The 24,447-nt window shown below is 40.3% G+C and overlaps 1 protein-coding gene across 2 annotated transcripts; it reads right to left on the minus strand.

Moving 5' to 3' along the window:
• Window positions 1–634: 634 nt before the first annotated feature.
• Window positions 635–22,843, minus strand: LOC143863699 (F-box/kelch-repeat protein At1g57790-like). 2 transcript variants are annotated; one of them, XR_013240947.1, is made up of 4 exons: window positions 22,105–22,843; window positions 18,994–20,356; window positions 18,723–18,851; window positions 635–990 (listed from the first exon to the last, which is right to left on the minus strand). XR_013240947.1 is itself a non-coding variant. In XM_077374453.1 (3 exons), the coding sequence occupies exon 2, from the start codon at window positions 20,233–20,235 to the stop codon at window positions 19,024–19,026; it is 1,212 nt and encodes a 403-aa protein (XP_077230568.1). In that variant the 5' UTR covers window positions 20,236–20,356; window positions 22,105–22,843; the 3' UTR covers window positions 635–990; window positions 18,994–19,023. The 2 variants fall into 2 exon arrangements, 1 of the variants encoding a protein (XP_077230568.1); XM_077374453.1 differs by lacking the exon at window positions 18,723–18,851.
• Between the last annotated feature and the right edge of the window lie 1,604 nt (window positions 22,844–24,447).

The raw sequence follows: 24,447 nt of genomic DNA on the forward strand, positions 1-24,447 counted from the left end.
AAAAAGATTAGAAGTGGGATTTCTGTCTTTCCTCAGAGACTATTGCAAAGTTAAAGGTATGTCTTCACAAATTCACAAGTCTTTTTTTCTTTCATCTTTTCCATGGGTTTCTTTTGAATTTTGAGAACCGATTGGAAGTCTAAAACTGATTATTGGACTCTGATGGGTGCTAGCAAAACGTATCTATTGTGACATTCGGTTCGTATGAAAACAAAAAACATAGTGCACATGATCCAAACCTTGGTCAATTAAACAAGGGAAATGTTATCAACACTACTGTATTTTGATGAGCGCACTCCTCACTTTATTAAAAGTACGGTATGGTCCTCACCATAGGATGATCCAAACCGTCCATTAGATGGGCCACAGCCTAAATAGGTTGTGGCCAAAAAATCATTTCCATAGGTTGATCCTAACCCTCCGATCTGAATGTTAGAGCATTGATCCTAACCCTCTATAAATCGGAGGGTTAGAAATAATTTTTGGGGCACAACCTATTTAGGCTTTGGCCCATCTAATGGACGGTTTGGATCATCCTATGGTGCAGGCCATACTGTACTTTTAATAAACTGAGGAGTGCCCTCATCAAAATACAGTAGTGCTGATAACATTTCCCTTAAACAAGCAGAGCACGAAAACAAAATTTTAAATAACTTTGAATCTGAACAAAAAATACAATGCAAAATATTATTCACAAAACCGAACATGGCAAAATAATAATTTAACCAAAAATGAAAATAAATCCTATCATAAAACTTTTCCTTTGGCTCTACCTCCTTAAATATAATAACTTCCTAAAAAACACTAAAAAGCCTCAAAATCAGAAAGGATAGGAATTTACTACAAATAATATAAACTGAAAAACTGAAATATCTTCATCCTAGCAGCCTTGCTTTGGGATGATAGAAACTCAAACTAACAAAGAATTTTGACCCTTGTAGAGCTCGTCCAGATCGAAAGTCTTGATCCCCAGATTGCCTTCTTTTGATCCTGACATTTACAAACACCTCATCAACATGTTCTACTTCACAAATCAATAATAGCATAATGCAATCAGCAAGCTACAAATTCGTGAGTTCATAGATGAGCATACTTAAATTATCATATCATATATTTCGAAATCCTAAATTCCAAGGTAGAGGAAGTCGTGAATATCACTGTTACAAGCTCACCTTTGGTCCATAACTCGCTAAGGGCAAAATCCATTACTTAGTTCGGTTAATGATTGATCCAACAAGTTCTTGGTTAATTTGGATGAATCAAATGAATTTTGATCGACCAAGTACGGCCAACTGGGTCAACTTGAGGTAGACCAAGTCAATGATAGACTCAACAAGTTTTGAATGTAGAGAAATTTCATGAAAGAGGGAAGCAAGAAATGGAATTAACCACTAAGTTTAGATGTTTGTAAAAGAAGCCTTTGATCGCAAAAGATCTCCCACAACCACTAAGTTGAAAATTTTGCAATCACCCCACAGCTGATATAAGATGAAAAGGGAAATAAAAAACTCGAAAAACATGAGTAACAAAGCTGCTTCCGCAATTACGGTGGAGAGAAGGGGTGGCTGACGGACAGTTGTCAATGATGAATAGAAAATGGGTGGTTCATCAGGGACACAATGATGGCTGTAAGATGCTTGTGTGACAGGAAAAAGAAATGCAACGATAGGATGGAGTTGGCATTAACTTGCCTGATAGGAACGATAGGTGAAATGGATTCATGAGAAAACGAGATCATTTCTCCTCTAAGAAGAAATTATCTAATATGAAGCCATGTTCAAATCACTTTGCTCCTTGTGTGTACCAAATGCACAAGAACAGCCCTCTTTGTATATGACATTGACTTAAAACAAAATCATCTACAAATGGGCAGCTTACATCTAAACAAGCTCTGTAGTTTCGATCTTGTCATTGAATGCTGAGCATTTAACAGCTGACTGACAATAAGGGGCATGAGATTCATTTTCTCCAATATCAGTACAAATATGGAAAACAGATAAAATATAAACATGCATCTTTCAATATAAGTCAAGTTAGCTCCCACTCTAAATTGAATGTAGCACAAGGTCAAGAAGGATGCAACACAAGACTAACCCATAGAAGAATACAAACAAAATAGTGTGTAATATAAATCAGCATAGCATGGTCTGTCAGCCACACAGGCTACAACAGTGAGAAAACATATGATCAAATTCAGTTGAAACTAATGGTAAGACGGGCATGGCAAATACCTTTTAGATAAAGAATTGAATCATATGAAGTTCACTCTGATCAAATCATAACTCTATTATCTTGATAAATTAATAACACAGTTCGTGGTATGCTTTTTTTACTCAGTGCTTGAATATCCCAAGAAAAAGTTATAACTGAATATAAAACTCGTTGATATCAGAGCAATGGCAGTGTTAATATGAATTCATTTATTCTGCAGAAAACAAAATTTGATTGGTAGTTTTTTTGAGTTTAAATAAATCCTCTTTGTTCTTTCTTAAGTAACAGCAGACACCTGGGGTTCTAAAAATTAATGTTCATAACACATTGGTTTGTGAACTACATAACACATACTGTTGTTTTGCAATGTTGCAACTACAAAGTACATACCATTGTTTAGCATTGTTGTTTTTACTTTCTTCAAGCAAACCCAAAATCTTTCAAACATGAAAATTAAGATAATAGTAGGGGTTTAGAGGCTGCTTCTTTCCAAAAAAAAAACCCTAGGAGTTTTATTATTATTATTCTTATTATTTAAGGGCATCTGCGGTAAGATATCTGATATCTGATTACAAAAAAAAACCCTGTTACATATAAATCGCTATTTTTTAAGATATCTGATTAATTATGAAATTTGACGTTTATGCAGTTCTTACTTTTCTGGCTACTGGTTTTCACACTGGCAACATTACCTAATACTCTTGTTCACCCCATCATATTGTTGTTCCTTTAAATATTCTGAGTCATGTGGTTGTAAGATCCTATCCTACTGATACTAAAGCAAAAATTAATCCCTATAGTAATACGTACCGAGGATTTGCTCGTTTTAGAAACTCACCCTTCTCAACATAATCCTGCTTTATGGTTTTCTTTCTCATAAAGATTTGATTATGGTTTATCTAATTCAGTTAACATTTCAAATCAGTGTTCATATATCTCCTTGTCATTGCTTCGATTTTAGAGCTATGATTATGTTGGGTTTAGTGTCGTGTTTCTCACATGTTTTGATAGGGTCCATCTTTCAAGTGTCCTGGTTAGACTAAGTGAGTGTGTGCGTGCATGTGTGTTGTTGTTTGTGTGTGTGTGTTGGCGGCCGCGGAGGGGGGGGGGGGGGGGGGGGGGGGCGGCTTAGGTTTAGGCCAAACCTAATTATATAAAATAACTTGTAAAACCTGCCCAAGTAAATTTTAGTTGACTCGGAATAGCGTGATTGATTACCCAGGTTGACACGATGAGTACTTAGTCGACACAGGCATAACTCTGAAGAGTAATAGGAGTTTTGTCTGACTTTGGAAGGCAAAACGTGAACTCGGACAGGAACGCGACCAAAGGTTAAAGGGAGTCAACTCGATCGAGTTGACAATGACGCGGAAGAATTTTGAAACTATGGTTCTCGGAGGTGTCTTTGTTCTTCTTTTGGGGCACGAAACAAGACAGTGTAACCTCATTGAGTTGAAAAATGATAAAGTTACGGGTAGTAGGATTGGGATAATTCCTAGTAATCTTGTATCGTTTATTTCATATAGTGGATGTGGATTAGGCCTTTGAGCTGAAACATGTAAATATTTCCTTCTCTTTGTGCAATTGCCATTTTATGATTATTTAAATAATTGTGGTTTAGATCGGAATAAGCTCATCAATTTCTAAAGATTTTATTTAAAAAATGTTTTTGGCAGGTATCTAGGTCATTTTGAAAAATGAAAAGTAATCAAATGCTGACTAAAATGTGCACTTTTTGTAATTGGGTTCTGTCATGTAATGATGGACAATAAAAGCTTCTATGGAGGCTTTAGATGGTTAAGAAGTAGATGAAGAGCATTGTAGCAGTTTTGTTAGTTTATTTAATTGCTGTGCAACCAAGAACTTGTTCAGAGAAGGGGGTGAAGTCGAAGAAAGGCTAAGATAAATCCCGGACTTAAAAAAAAGATACAAGAAGAGCAAAAGTAGCAGAACATATAAATAAAAATTAAAACTAGGGAAAAAGTGTGTGATCCAAACCTCTCTTTTTTTGAATGACAAAGCATTTCATTGATAAATGACCGAGATGGTCAAATTATAAACAGAAAAATAAAAAAAGTAAGATACAAATAAAAATAGCATCCCCAACACCAAGCTTGCCAGCTAGCTCAAGGCGGGAGGAAATCAAAAGGCTTCAAGCCCTCTTTGGAGACACCTTCTCTAGCAAGCTTGCCGGCTTCTCTATTTGCAGACCTTCTCAAATGCCGATAAGAAATCTCATGACAGCTTACTATGTCTTGGATCTTGTCAAAGAAGGAGCAAATCTCCAAGGGACATTTCATGAACCACTAAGCCAACGGATCACATTAAGAGAGTCCCCTTCCACCACTACCTTGTCCAAGTTTTCTAGCTCCAGGAGCTTGATCCCTTGACAGACGGCTTGCGCTTCAGCTTCAATAGCGTCTACCATTCCTGTGGGACCCGAAAAGTCCACCATACCGATCCCAAATCGTCTCTAAGAAGACCCACAATACCTGAAGGGCCAGGATTCCCAAAACTGGAGCCACCAAAATTGAGTTTTAAAAAACCGGAATCATGGGATCCTGATCCGAACAAAAGCAGAACCTCCTCCACCCATGCCAAAGATCGAAAGCGGACTCAAATATGAAGCACGGCACTATCTTCACCCATGAGATCGTGAGAGCTACCACTTTGGCAAAAAGATAGTCACAACCATGGTTTTAAATTTCGGTTTCGGTACCGGTTTCAGACCACACCGAAATTGAAATTTCGGCTGAAATCCGGCGAAACGATGAAAACATTATTTTATTCAATACTAAATTTCAGCCGAAATTTAGGTAATTTCGGTCAAAATTTCAGTAAAATATTTAATTAATTTAAAAAACAGGTTTTTGGGTGAAATTTAGGAATTTCGGACGAAATTTTGGAAAAAAATGAAATTTCGACCGAAATTCTGAAATTTCGACCGAAATTCTGAAATTGCGGACAAAATAAAATACCGTTTCGGGTACGGTACGTTTCAGTGTCGGTCCCGACCGAAACCCGAAATTTCGGATTTCGTCGAAATTTAAAATCATGGTCACAACTCTAAGCATGCCCTTTGAAGACCAGGGCATTTCTTTCTTTCCATAACACATAAATTGTTGCTAGGAAGGATACATTCCTTAAAATTTCCTCCTTTTTACTCCAAGAACCAAAGACCAACTTTCCAATAGGTCAACTAGTTTGGCTGGAAACACCCATGACATACCTAACCTATCCAATAGTCCACCCCACACACCTCTTGACCATTTTGCAATGCTATAGCAAATTGTCGGTTGTCTCTCCGGCCTCAATGCACATCGTGCGGTGATCAATGATCAGCATTTCGCACTTGCGCTAGAAATCCACCGTTAGAATTCCATCCATAAGAGAAGCCCACCCGAAGGTACAAACTCTAAGCGGAGCTTGGAAAGTCCAAACCTTGGCTACTCTGGAGAGAGGAAGACAAAACACAAGGTGGAAGTAGAAGGATTTAACAGAAAAAAAACCCCTGAGGAGCTCCAGATCCAAACCCCTTTATCCAGACCGGGTTGTTTGACATACCAACCTTCTAAGGCCTCAAGCAACCTAACCACCACCAGATTGAGCTCTCTATCAAAGAAATTTCTTCTATACACCGGCATCCATATTACCTTATTTTCACAACGATCAGAGCACTCTATTACAAACACCTCCTGCGAAGCAACCGTTGCAAATAACTCTGGAAAAATCTCCTTCAATGGTGTTTGCGAGCACAACCTATCATGCCAAAACTTGAAACGGTCCCCTGTATAAACTCTGAATTTAATTCCATCTTGGAATTTTTGTTTGAACCGCAGGATGTCCATCCATACTCTGACCTCTCTGTGTCTATACTTGTCCACAGACTCCCAATGGCCGAAAGTTGACCTATACTTACTTTCGATCACCTAGGCTCATAGATGAGAATACTCCTCCCCAAATCTCACAAGCCATTTACCAAGAAGAGCCTAATTCATCTCTTTTATCTTTCTGATCCTAAGGCCACCGAGTTGATCAGTTTGCAAACTTCTTCCCATTTGACAAGTGGAAATCCCTTCTTGTCGGTACCCCCATAAGAAACTTCTTTGAATTTGCTCCAATCGGTTCACAACACTCATGGGGCATTTGGAAAGGGATAAATGATACACTGGAATATTAGCCAACACAACCTTAATTAGAGTTATGCGACCTCCTCTCGACACTAAATTTCGCTTCCAAGTGTCTAGTCTTTTCTCAATTCTCCCAACAATAGACTCCCAAAACACCTTCTTTGGTCTCCCCATTCCCAAAGGCAAACCAACGTAAATGGAAGGGAGATTATCCACTTTGCAGCCCATAATCCCTGCAATTCCTTGCACCACTTCAAAATCAAGGTTAATACCAAAGACTTAATTTATGAAAGTTCGTTCTTTGAATGGATACCAATTCATAGCATCTCAAAATGGATTTGAGATTCATAATCTTTACCGGATCGGACGAGCTGAAGAGGAGAGTATCATCTACAAACTACAAGTGAGATAGAATGGCCCCATTCTCTCCAATCTTAAACCGATCTATTAGCCCCTTAGCACTTCCTTTTTCCATCAACCTACGCAGAGTCTGAGCCACTATGACAAAAAGAAAAGACCACAACGGATCTCCTTGTCTAAGACCTCTGGAAGACTTAAAAAAGCCTTTAGGGTCACCATTGATGATGACAAAAAAACCACGCAGATGATAAGCATTTCATTATCCACAATCTCCATTTACTGCCAAACCCCATTCTACCTAGTAAGTAATCGAGGCAATCCCATTCTAGTCGATCGTAGGCTTTTTCCATATCCAATTTACAGACTCTACCCCTTTCTCCTAACTTAGAGTAACAATCCACGACCTCGTTTGCAACCAGGGAACAATCAAGAATTTACCTATCATGTATGAAGGTAGACTAACTCCGCCTGTGCAGCCACACAAGGAGGAGTTGGTCTAATGTAAAAAGAATGTGCGGCCACTAACTCCACCAAGAAGCAACATGTGCATAAGATGAGCGTAGAGGAGAAGCGAATGCTTAGATGGATGTGCAGCCACACAAGGTTAGATAGAATTAAAAATGAAGACATTCGTAAAAAGGTGGGGGTGGCACCAATTGAGGAGAAGATGAAAGAGCACCGCTTAAGATGGTTTGGACATATCCAACGTAGGCCTTTGGATGCTCCAGTGAGAAGAGGCGGCTCGTGCCAAATTGATAGAGTAAAAGAGGTAGGGGCAGACCGAAAACAACTTGGGTAGAAACAACAACTTGGGTAGAAATAGTGAGGAAAGACTTGATAGCTAGGAACATAACAGAGAACATGACCTTGGATAGGATAGAACGGAAGAAAATGATCCACGTAGAAGAACCCAACTAGAGCCGAGATTAGAGCCGGGTAGATTCCTTTTACCTTCTTCATGAAATTTTTCTGACGGATTCATTTAGCCGGCCCCAACTAGTTTGGGACAAAGGTTTTGTTGAGTTGAGTTGATTTGTATGCATGGTTTTAAATTTCGGGTGGAGACCGACACCAAAATCAACAATACCCGAAATGGTATTTTATTTCGGTCGAAATTTCTTTTTTCCCCGAGATTTCACGCAAAAACTTGTTTTTTTTTTAATCAAATTAATATTTTTCCGAAATTTCGACCGAAATTTATACTGAATAAAATAGTATTGTTTTGGTTTCGCCAGATTTCGGCCGAAATTTCAATTTCGGTTGGGTCTGAAACCGGTACCGAAACCGAAATTTAAAACCATGGTGGTATGAATGTAGACTGGCTAGGAAAAACATCAAGGGGGGGACTATTTTCAATCACTCCGCTAGGACTTCGCTAAAACCTTGTACAAACAGCCCACCAAACTAATAGGGTGGAAATCTGCTACTTTCGATGCCCCTTTCAGTTTGGGAATCAAGGCAATGAACGTAGCACCCGTTCCCTTATCTAGATCCATTCCATCATGAAATTCTTTGAAAAATCACAAAATGTCAGCTTTGAAAGAAGGCAAGGTAGAAACCATCGAGTCCCAGAGCTTTATCCCCACATAAGGAGAATACCCCTTTTCTATTTCCTCCTCTGAGAAAGACCTTTCAAGTGTGATTCTGTTATCCTCACACAGACATCCAAACTTTACATTCCCAGGAACAAGGCGACTTATCTTTTCATATGAGTATAGCCGCTTATAAAAATCCAAAATTTCTTCAATTAATTCCTCCTTTTTTCCATTATTGACTCATTTACCTCCAAAGAGCCAATTCTGTTACCACGCCTTCTTGCACTTGCTATTCCATGAAAATAAGTCGTTTTTCTTGTCTCCTTTTAACCACGCCACCCTTGATTTTTGTCTCCAAGTGATTTCCTCATGAAGAGGAGTATTATTGTACTCTTCTTTCAGGCGCACAACCTCCTCCACATCCTCTCTACTAGCTGAACCATCGTCCTCTTTACTTGTAATCTCCTTTATTCTAAAAAGAACCCACGACTTTCTCTTCCCAACCATCTGTGATGCAGGACAATACCTAAACGAGGGAAAATCCTAGACTCCTAATGGGATAATGGCTTCTAGGAAAGTTTAGGGCTAACTCTTAAGAGGCTAAAGACACCTACTGGGTAACTAGGGTTGATTTAAGGCAGAATTAATTGGCGGACAGCAGCAATATTGAGGCTTAAATTTGCATTAAATAATGAGAAAGAACACAATTAGCATGAAATAAACTTTAAACAAATTAGTCGACAGTTAAAGGGTCCTTCGGGTAACTAGTTATGGGCAAAATTAGGCTAAAACGGGGTTTTAAACGTGCGACCAAGTAGAATAATTAAAACAGTACCAAAACCTATGAACTAAAACTTAATTTGATGAGAAATCAGCAATAATCCAATGAAAAAAAAGTAATAAATTTCTGCAGCAACAAAACGGGGTCAAATGGGTCCAATTTAGGCTAAAAGGGTATTTTGGTAATTTGGACAGATCTAGAAATTCTGGGTAAACTGCTGTGGGTTGAAAGATAATAGGTTTAAATGATGAAATAAATGAGATTTTCAGGTTTAGTGGGCTGCTACGTTGGTCGATTACACTTTCAATCTCCAAAAGCAAATTTTAGGGCTTGAAAGGTGTGAAAATTTGATTAGCCTCGAAAGGGGTTGTAAAACTATGAATTTTGATTGTTATAGCTAAGGTTTAATCCCAAAATAAGTCCTTCAAAGTTTCAAGATGAGATCTTAAATGATGTAGGAGATATTTGGATTTTGGGTTTTTGTATTTTAGGGTTCAAGAACACACAAAAATTGAAGAACTAATGACTTACTTGTTTATGGCTGATTTGAGAGGAGAATAGAAGTGAGAAGTGAGAAGATGAGAGGGGATTGAGAATAATGGCTCCAAGCCACCAAGAAGAGAGAAGAGAAGAAGTTCCAAGCTTCAATAGCTTCTTTTGCAAAAAAAACTTTAATTCCTTATTCAACAGTCAAAAGTCTCTTACATTGCTTTCATAAGATGTATTTAGAAGAAAAGAAACCCTAGAAGATAACTTAAAGTTCAAAACTAATCTCAACCATTCATCTGATCTAAAGTAAAACTAAATAAAGATAAAAACTTACCTAAATAGTAATCCCGTAATAGACCTATACCACTTCCTAAAAACACTCATAACTTGCTCAAATCACATCCAAATCATGTGATCTTGGGCCCATTAGATAGTTAATTGAGAAACCTTTCTAATAATACCAAAAACACGCCAAACGGATGAGATTTGATGCCTAAAAAGTAGGCTACAAATAAAATGACGAAAATAGAAAGTAAATAATAATAAAAAAAAGATGACAATGTATGTGACCCATGCAAGAGTCCCCGCCATCAGTCTCATCCACGTCTACGCTTGTAAACCCTTAATCCACGCCCATTGTTGATGTCCCCATCAATCTGATTCTCCGTAATCCATTCCTTTAACTTTCTCTTAGCATAATCCCAATTATCACATCTACAAGTCCAAAAGCCTCATCTTCTTCCCACCATTCTCATAATCTTTCCTCCATCTTGGGGTGTTCCAAACAAGCAATCTCAAATCTGAAATGAGGACCCCAAGACTCCAACCTCAAGTCCAACACAAGGGGTCGATGGTCAGATACAGTATGAGGGACCACTTTTTGACAAACTTTGGGAAAACTACCGAGCCAACAAGGACAAATCATAAATCGATCTACTCTACTACGACTAACACTTCTGGCCCAAGTGAATTGCGCACCCGTTAAAGAAAGATCAATCAATTCATGAAAACTAATAAATTTGACAAAGGCTCTCATATATTGGATAAATTTGCTGCACCCCATCCTCTCCTCTATCATTCTTATTTCATTGAAGTCCCACCTGTACACCAAGGGTTAGACTGCTTCTCTAACTGATTCCAACTCCTCCCATAGTAGATGTTTTTCCTCCCTTATTATTGGGACATAAACACCTGAGAATGTCCACAATGAATTATTACACAGGTTTCTTAGAACAACTGACACAGAAAAGCTACAATTCCATGAGTCAGATAACTCCAAAGTAGATGCATCCCATGCTCCTAGGATTCCTCCTTATGCTCCTACTTCATCCAAGGCCACAAAATCCCAGTGACTTTGTAACCCCAGACCTATGGTCTCTGCCCCGTTCCAATTTGACATCTTAGTCTCTTGAATGCACAAAATTTATGGTTTGCAATTCCTAACCAACTCCTTGACATGAACCTTTTTTCTCTAAAGAGCCCAATCTGTTCACAATCCAAGATAGAATCTTCACTGATTACGATTTCTATATTTTCCTTTCCCCTAGGAATAATTTCTGCCTCCCATTTCTTTTCCTTTTGCGTTCAACTTTCTTTGGTTTACCCTCTCATAGTTAATCACTGATTGTAACCTCGTTAATTCCCTTAACATCTTTGTCGCTTCCAAGTTGTTCAAGTCCGACGAGTCTCTTTGATGGAATTCTCTTACTTCTGCCTGTCTGAACAAGCCCCTCAAAACTCTTCCAAACCGACAATAGCTAGCTCCAATATCTTACTTGTTAACAAAACATGATTTACGAAAATATCAACTGTCTTCTTCCGGATTCTACCAAGCAATCATGAGTGTTTCCTCCGATTGAGGCACTATCGCCAATCCGTCAAAATCCCCATCATCCTCTGATTCCGTGCTCCCCTCTACCACTGCCAGAGACCCATACTCATGTTAACTGAAAACTGTTGGATCTGGCTTTGGATCTAAAACTGCTCAGGCATCAAATCTATTTTTGGGAATGGGAATCCTTGTGCCTTCACCTGCACTTTGCATGTCACCAACGAAGGAAACAATCCATACTGATAGCTATTATATAAACCATGCGTACCTTTCGGGGGGGTTAGTCGTGCGTGATTTTTGGTCACTCTGGGAATACTTGGGACTCCTGGTAATTCTAGGAAAGTCCAGCGGATTGTTGGTCACTCTGGGAATGCCTAGGACTCCTAGAACAGGGATTTCAGAGTGAAGAAATGAGGATTCTTAAGTCCTAAAAAAAGTCTTACATTTTCATTTGTCACTATTACCATAGGGAGTTTGGGAGTTTGTGGACCCCAATTAGGGGACCAAATAGAAATATTGGGAGAAAATATTCAATAATATTGAAGACAAGAATAGCTACCATCCAACAATTACAGTGCACGACTAGTTTCCTATCTTCTTGCATTTAATTCAATCAAAGTCTCTTGTACTGACTGATCTGAAGAGAATCCAGTTAAAGGCAACAGCCAGGCAGTGTTCTTGGTTGAGCAAAGTGTAAGCCTTGATGGTTACTCTAATGCCAAAAGATTGTTTCAGAGTTAAAATACCCTGAGACATTTCATCAAACGGCTAGTGGGTATCTTCCCCTACTGATCTCCAAACCAAAAACAATAAAAAAGATAAGGCCACAACTTCCCACAGAACTATTGATACAATATTTTTCCATATTATTAAACATCAATGCAACATGGATAATGTTTTTTTCAAATTATTAAAAATCAAGCCAAACCGTCATTTACAAGCACTCAAAACAAGATAAAAAATACCAAAAAACAGAGAACCCATTCAACAAACAAGAACCCAAAGTCCTCAGCAAATAGCATATGAGTCATCTGTGTATTCCTTTTGCAAAACGATCGATGACAGAAAAAGGCCCAAAAATACATATGTATTTCTGCTGTAAAAAGCCCCACAAATAGCGCAAGAGAGAGAGAGAGAGGGAGGCTCCTTCCACTGCCTTGAGTGCTGTTCGGAGTGGGTTGGGCAAGGAGAGTGATTTGAGAGAGATGGCTACTAAGGTTGAGGAAAAAGAGTGATTTGAGAGAGATGGCTGCTAGGGTTGAGGAAGGAAAGTTATTTGCTCGGTGGAAAAAGAGAGGCTGCAAGGGTTGAGAAGAGAGAGCAATTCGGTCGATGTTTCAAGTTCCACCCTTCCAGACGGGATTTCCGTATAACGATTTTACTAAGCGCTAGGGTATTTTGGGGATTCTTTACACAAAATCCCTACCCATCAGACTAACACTGTATTTGAGAGTGGGAGCGGAAAATCGCGCCCGACTAACCCGGCACTCCTAAAGTCCAACCTAGTCCAAAAGAGTCTAGCGCGACTAACCCCCCCTTCCTGTCTAGACTAATTGCTGATTGAAGCAGAAGCTGCCGCATTATACTTAGATTGGACCAAAGCATGGGCAACCTCGATCTCTGCTCGAGAAGATGAACCAGCAATCTTTTTAGAAGGGACTCTCACCACAGCATCTTCCTTAGCTGGAGAATGAACTGAGAATGAAGGCCATGACCTCCCGAAAGAAAGACTCCTTCTCGTCATAAATTTGAGCAGGTAGACCATGGAGTTATATACTGTAGAGAGAAAGGGACAAGCTCTCTTATAAAGCCGGAGGAGCATTTTTACAAGCTTTACTGTTTGTCATTCCTTCTGAGGGCTCATTCCTCTCCCCTCTTGATTCCCACATTATTCCCCCAACATCCCTTCGATACCGAGTCAACCCAGTACTGTCTGAAAAGGTATTTAGCCCAATAAGGTTTGAGAAATTCTCCACGCACACTTCACATCGCCTCTCTCCTATATGCATATGGCCCACTAAGAAACTTGCCAATCCAAAGTCAACATCATCAGACCACTACTATGCTTCTGATTCCCACTCTCCATTGACTTCACAACAAAATTTTGAATTTCTATCCACCCATAGCCCTCCATTGGTCCCCTCACTACTTATTAGCATACCAGCTCTGAGGTCCTCTTTATGCAACTTCCACCGCTCACCCGAATCCACGTGTCTCTCAACTTTTTCCCCTTGATCTTCGAAATACCTTGCAGGGTACTCAAGTGGCCTTTTATCTCCACCTATCACCTCCTCCTCACCAGCTAGCAACATATCTTGACAGGTCACCTCCACATGTCCATTTTCTACCAGCTGGGCTGAATCAACGCAAGATAGCACTGGTAATTCGAAACTCTCTGCGCTGGTTTCACTATCCAGCGCATTTTCCACCGTCGATCCATGTGCAACAAATCCCCCCTGTCCCACCATATTCGACGCCCAGCCACTATCTTTTCCTCTCGCCATTCTTTTTTTGGTCCCCTCATATCTTACAAAGGTCTTCGCCCTATCAACTGTGATCCAGCAGTAGAGATCAACAAAAATTGGAGATGTGCCGAGTGGGGTTAGGGATGAAGTTATGCTGACGATGGTGAGATGGCGGAGGAGGGAACTGTTAGTAGGGGTGGGGCAAAGGAGTATGGTAGTGGAGGTGGGGGTGGGGCGGTGGTGGAGAATGAGGTGGGTGAGGGTTAGGATTAGAGTTATGGTTAGGATGGCGTGGCGGTGGAGTAGGGTAGTGGGGGTGGGGGTCGGGCAGTGGAGGAGGAAGATGAGATGGAGGCGGGTTAGGGTTGGAGCTAGGGATGGGGTAGTGGGGCGGTGGAGGAGAGCAGTGGTGGTGGTGTTGATGGGGGGGTGGAGGTTCCATCGTGGTTCCTCTTTCATACCTCTCTCTGGGATTTTGGATTTTCTATGGTTAGGGTTTCCAAAGATCGGTTCCTCTTTAAGATCTCTCTCTCTCTTATGGAGATGTGCCGGTGCGATCGAACAAATCCTCAAGAGGATTGAAGGTCCATAGGGTACGACGTCAGCAAGTGTGGAGGTCTGCTGATGTTGAGGCTGATCGGCTGGCCCACCAGGGAGCCTCTAGACCGCCACTTGGAGTTCTTTGACTTCCGTCCCCCTTGAGATCGCTCTCTTTGTTTTCCTCCAACACATACTTCCTATGTGAGAGCGAGACGCTAGTACCGAGTAAGCTACCTCAATCCCTAAAAAGTATCGAAGATGGCCAAGATCTTTTATGAAGAACTCTTTCTGCAAAAAAATCTTCAATTGCTGAATGTCAACTGTGTCACTCCCTGTGATAATAATGTCATCCACATACACTATAAGGAGTACATGACCAGCCCCTGACTGATGGCTGAAAACTGAATGGTCAACTGCACACTGCCTCATGCCATATCTCATGATGCCCTAAAAAGTATCGAAGATGACCAAGATCTTTTATGAAGAACTCTTTCTACAGAAAAATCTTCAATTACCGAATGTCAATTGTGTCACTCCCTGTGATAATAATGTAATCCACATACACTATAAGGAGTACATGACCAGCCCCGACTGATGGCTGAAAACTGAATGGTCAACTGCACACTGCCTCATGCCATATCTCATGAGGGCCTCACTGAACCTCCAAACCAGGCTTAAGGGGACTGTTTGAGACCACAATGATTTCCGAAGCCCATATACGGAGGAGGACATCTTCCCCTGAGCAACATAACCAGGAGGTTGCTCCATGTACACCTCCTCAGCCAAATCTCCATAGAGGAAGGCATTTTCTACGTCTAGCGGATATAATGGCCAGCCATGATTGACTATAAGAGAAATAAAAACGCGCACTGATGGAATCTTCGAAACAGGAGAGAGGGTCTCATGGTAGTCAATCACATAGGTCTGTGCGTATCCTTTGGCAACCAAGCGTGCCTTAAGGCGCTCAACCGTCCCATCTGAAAAATATTTGATGGCAGAGACCCATCTACAACCAACAGGGTGACCACCAGGAGGAGGGGGAACCTATATCCTAAGAATGATTGGCCCTAAGTGCATCCATCTCGCTGTCCATAGCAAAACGCCACCCAGGGTGAGCAAGAGCCTCCTGTCCAAAATTAGGCAAGGAAACAAAAGACAAAGAGGAGACAAAAGCACGAAATGAAGGGGTAAGATGATCATACGAAACATAAGATGAAATAAGATGAGCAGTAGTGCGTGAACGAGTGTGTGAGGCAATAAGAGCATCTACAGCTACATCAGAAGAAAGAGAAGGTACCTGAGGGTTAGAGGCCAGGATCTCCGGCTGAAGAGACGACGCCTCGATAGGAGATGGAGGAGGATCTGCTCGCTAATGCCGCTGATAGACCCTCGTAGTAGCGGGCGGAAGAGGAACTGCCGAAACCTGGGAAGGAAAGGTCTCCGACAAGGGCATCTAAGGGAGGAAGATCCGGAGAAACCAGGTCAGGAAGAACCGGAAAGGGGAGAGGGAGACATGAAGGAGAGATAGGAGTGCCATGCGCAGGAGGAGAGAAGAAGGAAAGAGACTCGATAAGACAACATTTGCGGATACAAAAAGACGGCGAAATCCAGGGCTGTAACACTTGTAACCCTTCTAAGTACGAGAGTGTCCCAGAAAGACACAATGATCGGCCTGGTCCAAGGAGCTGCTGGCGAAAAGGTAAGAAGTCTGATCCCAAGGAGTGAAGGTAAAGAATAGCCCTGCGTTGGTCCCGCTGACGAGCAAGGACGATGAGATAAGAGGTAAGAGGCATGAAAGCGTCCAACTGCTGGCAAAGAGAGGCGAAGAGGGCTAGAGTGGGTGGGCAGAGAGTCATTCCCACGCTCAAGGTACATACTGTGAATAAGTAGCAAAGATACGTGTAAGGTTATAAACCACAGATTAAAGCAGAGCAGTGTGAACCCAAATAGCCTTGGCCGAGGGCAGGCTCATCATCAGTCGTGCAACAGCAGGAACCATACTCTGCCTGAGGAGGGTGCGGATTATAGCATCGCCCTACCGCCATCTATCATAGGACGGGTCTGAAGAGGAAGGAGGATCACGCTCAATAAGGGACACCCAACCCTTGGCAAGAAAATAGGTCTCAACAGCGTAGCGCCAGCTGAGATAATTGGAGCCATCCAATTTCTCAGAGGTCATCTGAGGAAAAGACTGCTCCAACGAGGGAGAATAGGATGAAGGAGAGTAGCTCGAGGAAAGAGTCGTAGGTAGAGTGGAGGCATTGTCAGCAGGGACGGGCTAACATGGGGATCCGGGAGAGCAGGAGGATCTATGATAACTAAAGATCAGAGAGAGAGACCCACAGCCACACTAGCAAGAAAGAACAAGAAAATGAGGAAAAGACAAGAATCATGCGAGAGGTCCGCAAAGAAGACCGCGGCTCCAATAAAGAGGGATGTTAAAACAAGATATATCCGGCGAAGACATAATGAGAGAGATGAATCGAAGAGAATGGGCCAAAATCGGAGCCGCAAACATAAGAAAAAAAAAGGTTTGTAAAGAGGATTTAGGTCATGAGAAGAGGGTTAGAAGGGGGAAGAGAAGAAGGGAGGATAAGAGGGAGAGAGAGAGAGAGAGAGAGAGAGAGGGGAGGTGAAACAAGAGGGGTGGGGTGGGGGGGCGAGAAGAAACAGGGAGGTCGGGGAGGTAGGGGGTAATTTACGGGGGCAAGGGGGGAACAGGGAGGTCGGGGGGAGGGGGTTATTTACGGGGGGTGGGGAGGGGAACAAGGAGAGGGGAGGGAGGGGACGGTTTACGGGGGGTGAGAGGGGGTGTGGAGGTCAGAAGGAAGGGGGGAGGTTATTTACGGGAGGGGCAAGGGGACTTTGGGCCGGGTGGAGGTCCCGACAGGGGAGGGGGGGCTGGTGAGCGAGGGTAGAGAGGGAGGAGGAGGAGAGAAGATGCATAGGGTTAGTGTTTTAGAAGAAAAAAAAAAGAAGAGGAATAAGAAGGGGAAGGAGGAACGATGTTGGTCCCTAGGGATCCAAACCCTAGGGCTCTGACACCATGTGGAAGGAGAAGAGAAGAGAAGAGAGTGGAAAGAAAGAGTGAGTTGGAGTATCTCCCCCTCAATTATGTATTTATATAAAGACAGAAGATAAAATGACCACTATGCCCTTAGGCAACATACACACATACACACATCTAACATATTTGTTAGAGGTAAATCAATATTTTTATGATATCTGATTAATTATGAAATTTGAAGTTTATGCAGTTCTTACATTTCTAGCTACTAGTTTTGATATTGAAAACACCACCTAATACTCTTGTTTCCTAAGTGTTTTGATGGGTTCCATCTTTCAAGTGTCCTAGTTAGACTAGAAAAGAGATAGGGGGCTTAGGTCTAGCTCAAACCGAAGTATGGTTGGGGCTCTACTAATTAATGCTCCATATCTCGTATATCTTAATGCTTAGACAAGGAACCAACATTGTTCCTATGCTGATAATTTATACTCTAATTGTTTCTAATACTTAAAACAAAAATCCAGTGATATATGAGAGTACCTTCTTAGGAAACGTTGTTAAAGTACATACATGTGAACAATAATGTTGTTTAAGGTACATACTGTAGGTAAGTACATGATGTATGCAGGTACGTAGTAAATGTTGTTTGGTCTTTTTAGTGGAAGTCGTTGTGGTGGTCGCAGTAACCATCTAGTGTGGCAGTGGCAACGGAACCAATGGAAGATGCAGGAAGGGTAGCAACACTAGACGAGACACCCTCCTGGCAGTAGTAGTAAGAGGTTATGGGGTTTTTTCTTGCTTGACAAATAAGTATAAAACCAGGTGCACCATTTCCGTGGGCAGGGCAAGGACAAAGGGTTGGGCAAAAGAAGTGACACATTGCTAGGGTAGGGGAGGGACAACACCTATCTTGTAATTAATACTCGCTAATACCTTATATAAAATGCGGCCACTAGCTGTAACGACCCAGATTTTCAGAAACACCAACAATATTAATCATTAGAGCCCCAACGGTATATAATATTACTCGTAAACCTTATGAAGAGGGTGAGAGAGTTAGAGAGAGGTTATCGTCAGTGTTTCAAAAGGCGACTTATACAAAACTTTTTATGGGAGGTCATAGCTTTTTTTAATGGGAGGTCATAGCTTGCATTGCATATACAAGTGCATCAAATCTCAATACAGCTTTGAGTTTGGACAGAATACATCCGAAGGATCATTAGTTACAGGCACTTTTCTCTCAATTCCAAGATGTAAGATGTAGTGGATATTGCAATCATGATATCTTAATTATCTACTACTATGAAGTAAATAGAATGATTTCTAAATAACAAAAATATAAATACAACAATATATTGAGTTGATATTCATACCCTTCTCTTTCTTAGAAAATCATTCAATGAATGGCACAAGTCGTATGGATTGTAGCAGCCTCTAAAAAAATTCTCAATGGAGAGATGGTGGAAGATACTAAAACTAAGGGGTGGAAATATCAACGCCACCTATGTAGAAAAAATAAAATTGTATACAAATGCAGATTATAGAAAAGGAATGAATGGTACTAAATATCAAACTGAAGCTTTTTTTCTCTAACAAATTATTGTTCAATTAAAATAATATTCAAGATGTTCATTGTATGCATACCTTATCAAACCATTCGGGCAATTCAACCATTCACCAGTGGAGCAATTCATGCGAAGGTTTAGACCAGCTGGGTTGAATCCAGGTGCTAAAGCGATACCCCTTAGTCTGAGAAAAATCTTTATAGGGAAAGAATCTGCGGTCCTCAAAAGAGTAGAATACGGAACAATCTTCGCCACCACATAATAGAGGGAAAAAAATCTTATTTTGCATTCCTTCCACGGGAATGATTGTTGAGAAAGATGATTTGTGACTAAGGAACATCGTTTGATCTCCCATTGAGTCAATTTCTTCCCATATCATCTCAGAACGATTCAAGCAGAAAATTTTAATTGACCTTCCATGATAACCAATAAACACATACACAAGCTTTCCGCCACACTCTACTAGGAAATTCTGACCAGTAGAGTTTTGCATTAAATCTACCCAGGCATCATTTTCTTCCCAAAACTCCTCGTAAGTGGGCTTTGAAAGTACTGACCAAACACCATTCCTAGGATCAAAAATCCCTAACCGTCCATCCATTCCTAAACAATAGAAAACGTCGTCATAAAAAACCAGGTTACAGTGCGAAGCAGCAAACCATGGATTGCTATCTAAGGTATCAGAAGTCCAACTCTCATCCCCACGACAACAAGTTCGGATAGTAACCGTGGTGGAACCACTACCTTCCAATGCCACAATTTTGCAGTCTGAAGAAGTGAGAGAAGATGAGAAGGCAACGCCATGAAAGCCCTTATCTTCAAACATATCAGGAAGTTGGATTCTTGACTTTGTGAAAGGATTAAAGAAGAAGTATGTGGAGTATTCTTTTTTGGATTGAGACATTAGCAACCAACCATCTTTGGAGTAATGCACAGTAGAAGCTTTTAAGTTTGGGAAGTCGTGTATATTGTGAAATATCTTGCGAATAGGATCGAAGAAACTACACAATTTTCTTCTAGCGCAGATGGACATAAGCAATGGCGTGTTGTCTATGGGACGGACTGGAAGGGCGATCTCTCGCCATATTCTACATAGAGGAGAAAGACGAAGAAGATCCACTCGAAAAAGTCTTAACACAATTAACTCTAAAAGATCCACTGGAAGATCCATCAAGGAAGTCTTCTTAACCCCTTCCTCAGCCATATTTTCCTCCAGATTTTGGAACTTTGTTACAAGCGTCTCTTCTCCTTTGTACAAGTTCTCGTTCATATTTGTTCTTCCTTTGTCACCAGATAAATAAAAATAGATGTTTCCTACCATTGATGGATCAAATACAGAAACATAAACAATTGCTAAGAAGAAGAGAAATATGGCAATTTATGCATTCATTGCATTTCTCTATTCTTCCTCTTCCGCTGCTTCTTCAAATGAACCAATCTACCTGTAGTCGATAAGAATATCAGTAAGCAACCTCTCTCCAACAGTAAAGCTTGGCAAATATTATAAGGACAAATTATACAGGTGACATAATTGTAAATTCATTGGCACAGATTAGGAAATAACATGGCTTTAAATTAGGTATTGCAATAAACATTCACCCATGTTTGTTGTTTAAAAGAGGAAGAACATGGACACCATTAGATTTTCCAAAAAATCTAGTCCACTATCAATTCAATTATGAAACATCCCAAAATATTATGAATTAGTTTTGGATATTTAGAATTGGTTTCAGCCAAGTGAGAAGAGCCCTATAAATACATTGAGTGTCTATTCCCTTTATTAACACACTTATCTGTTCATAACTCATAATTGTATCCATTCTAGAAGTTTGTACATGAAGTTAAAGGACAACCCAGTTTTCTAAGTGCATAAGCCATAAGCTGTGTTGCAAAATGTACATTTCCTACGAAAATGTCCTAAAGAAAATATTATGACCACCATGCTCCTCCAAGTACAACAACTCATTCATATTAACCTCATTTTTTTAAATTTTGTACATGGTATTGACACAATTGAACATTCAAGTATCTCCTACCCAAGGACTGAATATCAAATGAGGCTTTGCTAAGGGATTTCATAGAAATGTAATTCACAGCCACACATGAGTAGTAGTATACCATTTCCAAAGAGGGCAAACAATTACACATTTGTTTTTTTTTTTTAATCAAATGCAAATCATAACTGTAGAGTAAAATGGCTCATAGGATAGGAGCATGATGCTTCTGAACAGAATACAAATTACAACTGTAAATTGTGTCGATAAGAACCTTTCCAGTCTATGATTAAATTGCTCCAGTTAAATGATTCTAGACAGGTTTTGACTGTACATGGCAAAATTTATGGTATGGATTCAAAATCTGGAATCTCATCACTTTTAGAACCTTATAAAAATTGATTTTTCTTTTGAATTCTTACATTCTAACTGCCAGTTAACCTTATTCAACCACTTGAAATTTGATTCAGCCTATAGGACTATTTAACACATGTCAATTCCAATACTGAAGAAGGTTATACTTACTAGTTTCTCATTAACAAATGTCAATGTTTCCAAAATTCAAATGATAGGCATGACTTGTGAAATTTATGATGCTTCAGTATTTTGCCATGAACTGACAACATTTCTTCCCAAAAAGTAATAATAGGAATCACACATGAACTATGCATAACGTACTTTGGAATGGAATCATGTTGTTGAATCCCTCATGCAATGGATCAACTCTAACCTTAAACTCAAATTTAATGACAATAAGAATTTCTTATAAGCTGATACAACTTTACAAGCTCAAAACAAATTATCCAAAATAACTTTGTAAAGGGAAAAATCAGAACAATGAAAGAAACCATCTCATATATTCCATCTTCACAAACCTTGCCAAAACTTTGCTGAAAACAACATGAAATCTTAATCTCCATGAAAATGGAACTAAAATGGAAATGAAGTATAGATCTTTTATTTTTCAAAGAAATTGCAACAATTAGCAAACATCCAGCTCTATTCACACAACCTGTATCAGTCACATTTAGCTAGATCTATATTCCGACTACGAATTAAGAAGAAATACCGGAATCATGAGATTAAAAACTATAATCATGCCTTAAAAACAAAACTCAAGAATCTACCTAACAACTTCTAATCATAGACAGCCGCACGAACACCAAATCGAAACAAGAGCAGGTTAGGGACTTTACCTGATTTGAAGAAAGAACAAAAAAAAAAGAAAATGATCTTCTTCTTTAAAATTCTAGATCTGAAATTGCTCCTCTGAAATTCTCTTGATTCCTAACTGTTGAAGAACTCTTCTGCGCTCGATCGGAAATGGCGACAGATCTCGTCGGAGAACAATGACTTGCCGGAGAAGAAACTTTGAAACGGCACTTGGAGAAAAAGGAGGTCAGATCCTAGCCGTGGCAACTGAGGTAGCTAGATCTGAAAAAAAAACAGAGGAATGGCCGGAACTAAATCGGATCTCAGGCGAGATCGATCGGAGGATAAGAAAAACCGAGAGTTAGAGTTTCAGACGAGGGTTTCTATTTCAGATCTACTCTCTCTCTGTTCTTTTATTTTTATTTTTTTCTCTTCTCAGATCTCTCTCAATCTTCTTTACAAACCTCAGAAATTCCTCCAATACCTTAGATCTAAGAGATTTTTCAAATAATTTGTAATAGATCTAAGAAATAGAGATAGTGATAGAGAAGGAACGAGTTAGGGTTAGAAATTGCAGAGGTAATGACGGAGAAGAAGGTATCAGTGATGAGATACGACCGGAGAAGCTTAGAAGGAAAGAAAATAGGGTAATCAAAGTGAAAATTCCGGCTAGGACTTGGCCGGAATCCGGTGAGATTCCAATCGGAGAAGATGAATATGAGTTTGAGGGATTTCCCTTTTCTCAGATCTCTCTCTCTCTCTCTCTCTGGAGCCTTTTTTACGAAGATGAATAGTCCCCCTCTGCTCTTCGATTTTTTTTATATATTAAAATAGAAATGCTGATAATCTCCACCCCCACTTGATGAGGCGCGCCCGCCAGATTTGTCTTATTCGGCTTGGGCGCGCCCATCACAGGATAATTCACCCCACTTCTCACCTAAATATTCCACTCTGCAGATAACTCACCCCCCTTATACATTCATAATACATCTCTTTCCCGGCTCGTCCTATTTGCCATTTCTTGGTAGATTTTGCCGAAACTTTACGGGGACCTCGGTAGGACCATAAGCTGCTTCAGGGTTCAATTTGGGACTCCAACTCACCGATTTGACGAGGCTTTGTATAAGCAATTAGAACCTACGTCCGGTCAAAATGGGGTGTCTACAGAATGTTAGAGGGTTGATCCGAACAAACCATAGATCGGAGTGTTAGCATCAAACTATGGAAATAATTTTTGGGCCACAACCTAATAATTTAGGTTGTGGCTTATCTAATGGACGGTTTGGATCATCCTATGGTGTGGGCCATACCGTACTTTTAATAAAGTGACTTGCATGTTCTAACACCATCTATAAAATAGAATACACTATATATAAGCCTCTACGGATTGGATAATTAAGATCAATATATCATCCATCCTGTGGAGATGATTTTTGGGAATAGGCCTATGTATACTGTTTGCATGATCAAACCCCATTTATATTTAGGTTGACCCATGCTAAATGGTTGGGATCTTCAAACAAGCCGGGTTGCACTCTCTCTCTCTCTCTCTCTCTCTCTCTCTCTCTCTATATATATATATATATATATATACACATGAGGAAAATGATTGTGAGCTTGAAGCTCATATAGCTTATATGAGCTTGAGGGCCCAAACACATGTGGGCCCACATTGTTAGGATGATCCAAAGCATTAATTTGAAAGGCCCTTACGTAGGGTGTGTTCAAAAAATCAGCTCCATAGGATCATCCTAACCCATCCAAAAGTGGAGGGCAAAATTGACAGACATCATTTTCCACAAATCTGCCCATTTTTTCCCTCGCTTTTGGAGGGGTTAGGATGATCCAATGGAGCTGATTTTTGGTACACACCCTGTCTATGATGGGGCCTTGCAAATGAATGGTTTGGATCACCACAAAAAATGTGGGACCCATGTGTTTGGGCCCTCAAGCTCATATAAGCTATATGAGCTTCAAGCTCACAATCATTTTCCTCATATATATATATATATATATATATATATATATATATATATATATATATATATATATATGAGAACGGTTCCTACACATATGTGTAGAGAGTTCTCTACACACTAGCTTAAAATACAGTGGGGGCCCACATTGTTTGGGTGATCCAAGCCATCCAAAGGCCCTCACACAGATAGGGTGTCTACAAAAAATCAGATCCATAGGATCATCCCAACCCTACGATTTGTGGAGGTAAAATGGATGTCTTTAAACCTTCACAAATTAGTCCATTTTTTGCCTCCGCAGTTCGAATGGTTAGGATGATCCTATGGATCTGACTTTTTATGGACACCCTATCTATGTACGGTATGGCCCGCACCATCGAATGATCCAAACCGTCCATTAGATTGGCCACA

Source organism: Tasmannia lanceolata, unplaced genomic scaffold (genome assembly GCF_043159265.1).
Source record: "Tasmannia lanceolata isolate RefF3 unplaced genomic scaffold, GAP_Taslan_0.1 ptg000044l, whole genome shotgun sequence".
Taxonomy (NCBI): domain Eukaryota; kingdom Viridiplantae; phylum Streptophyta; class Magnoliopsida; order Canellales; family Winteraceae; genus Tasmannia; species Tasmannia lanceolata.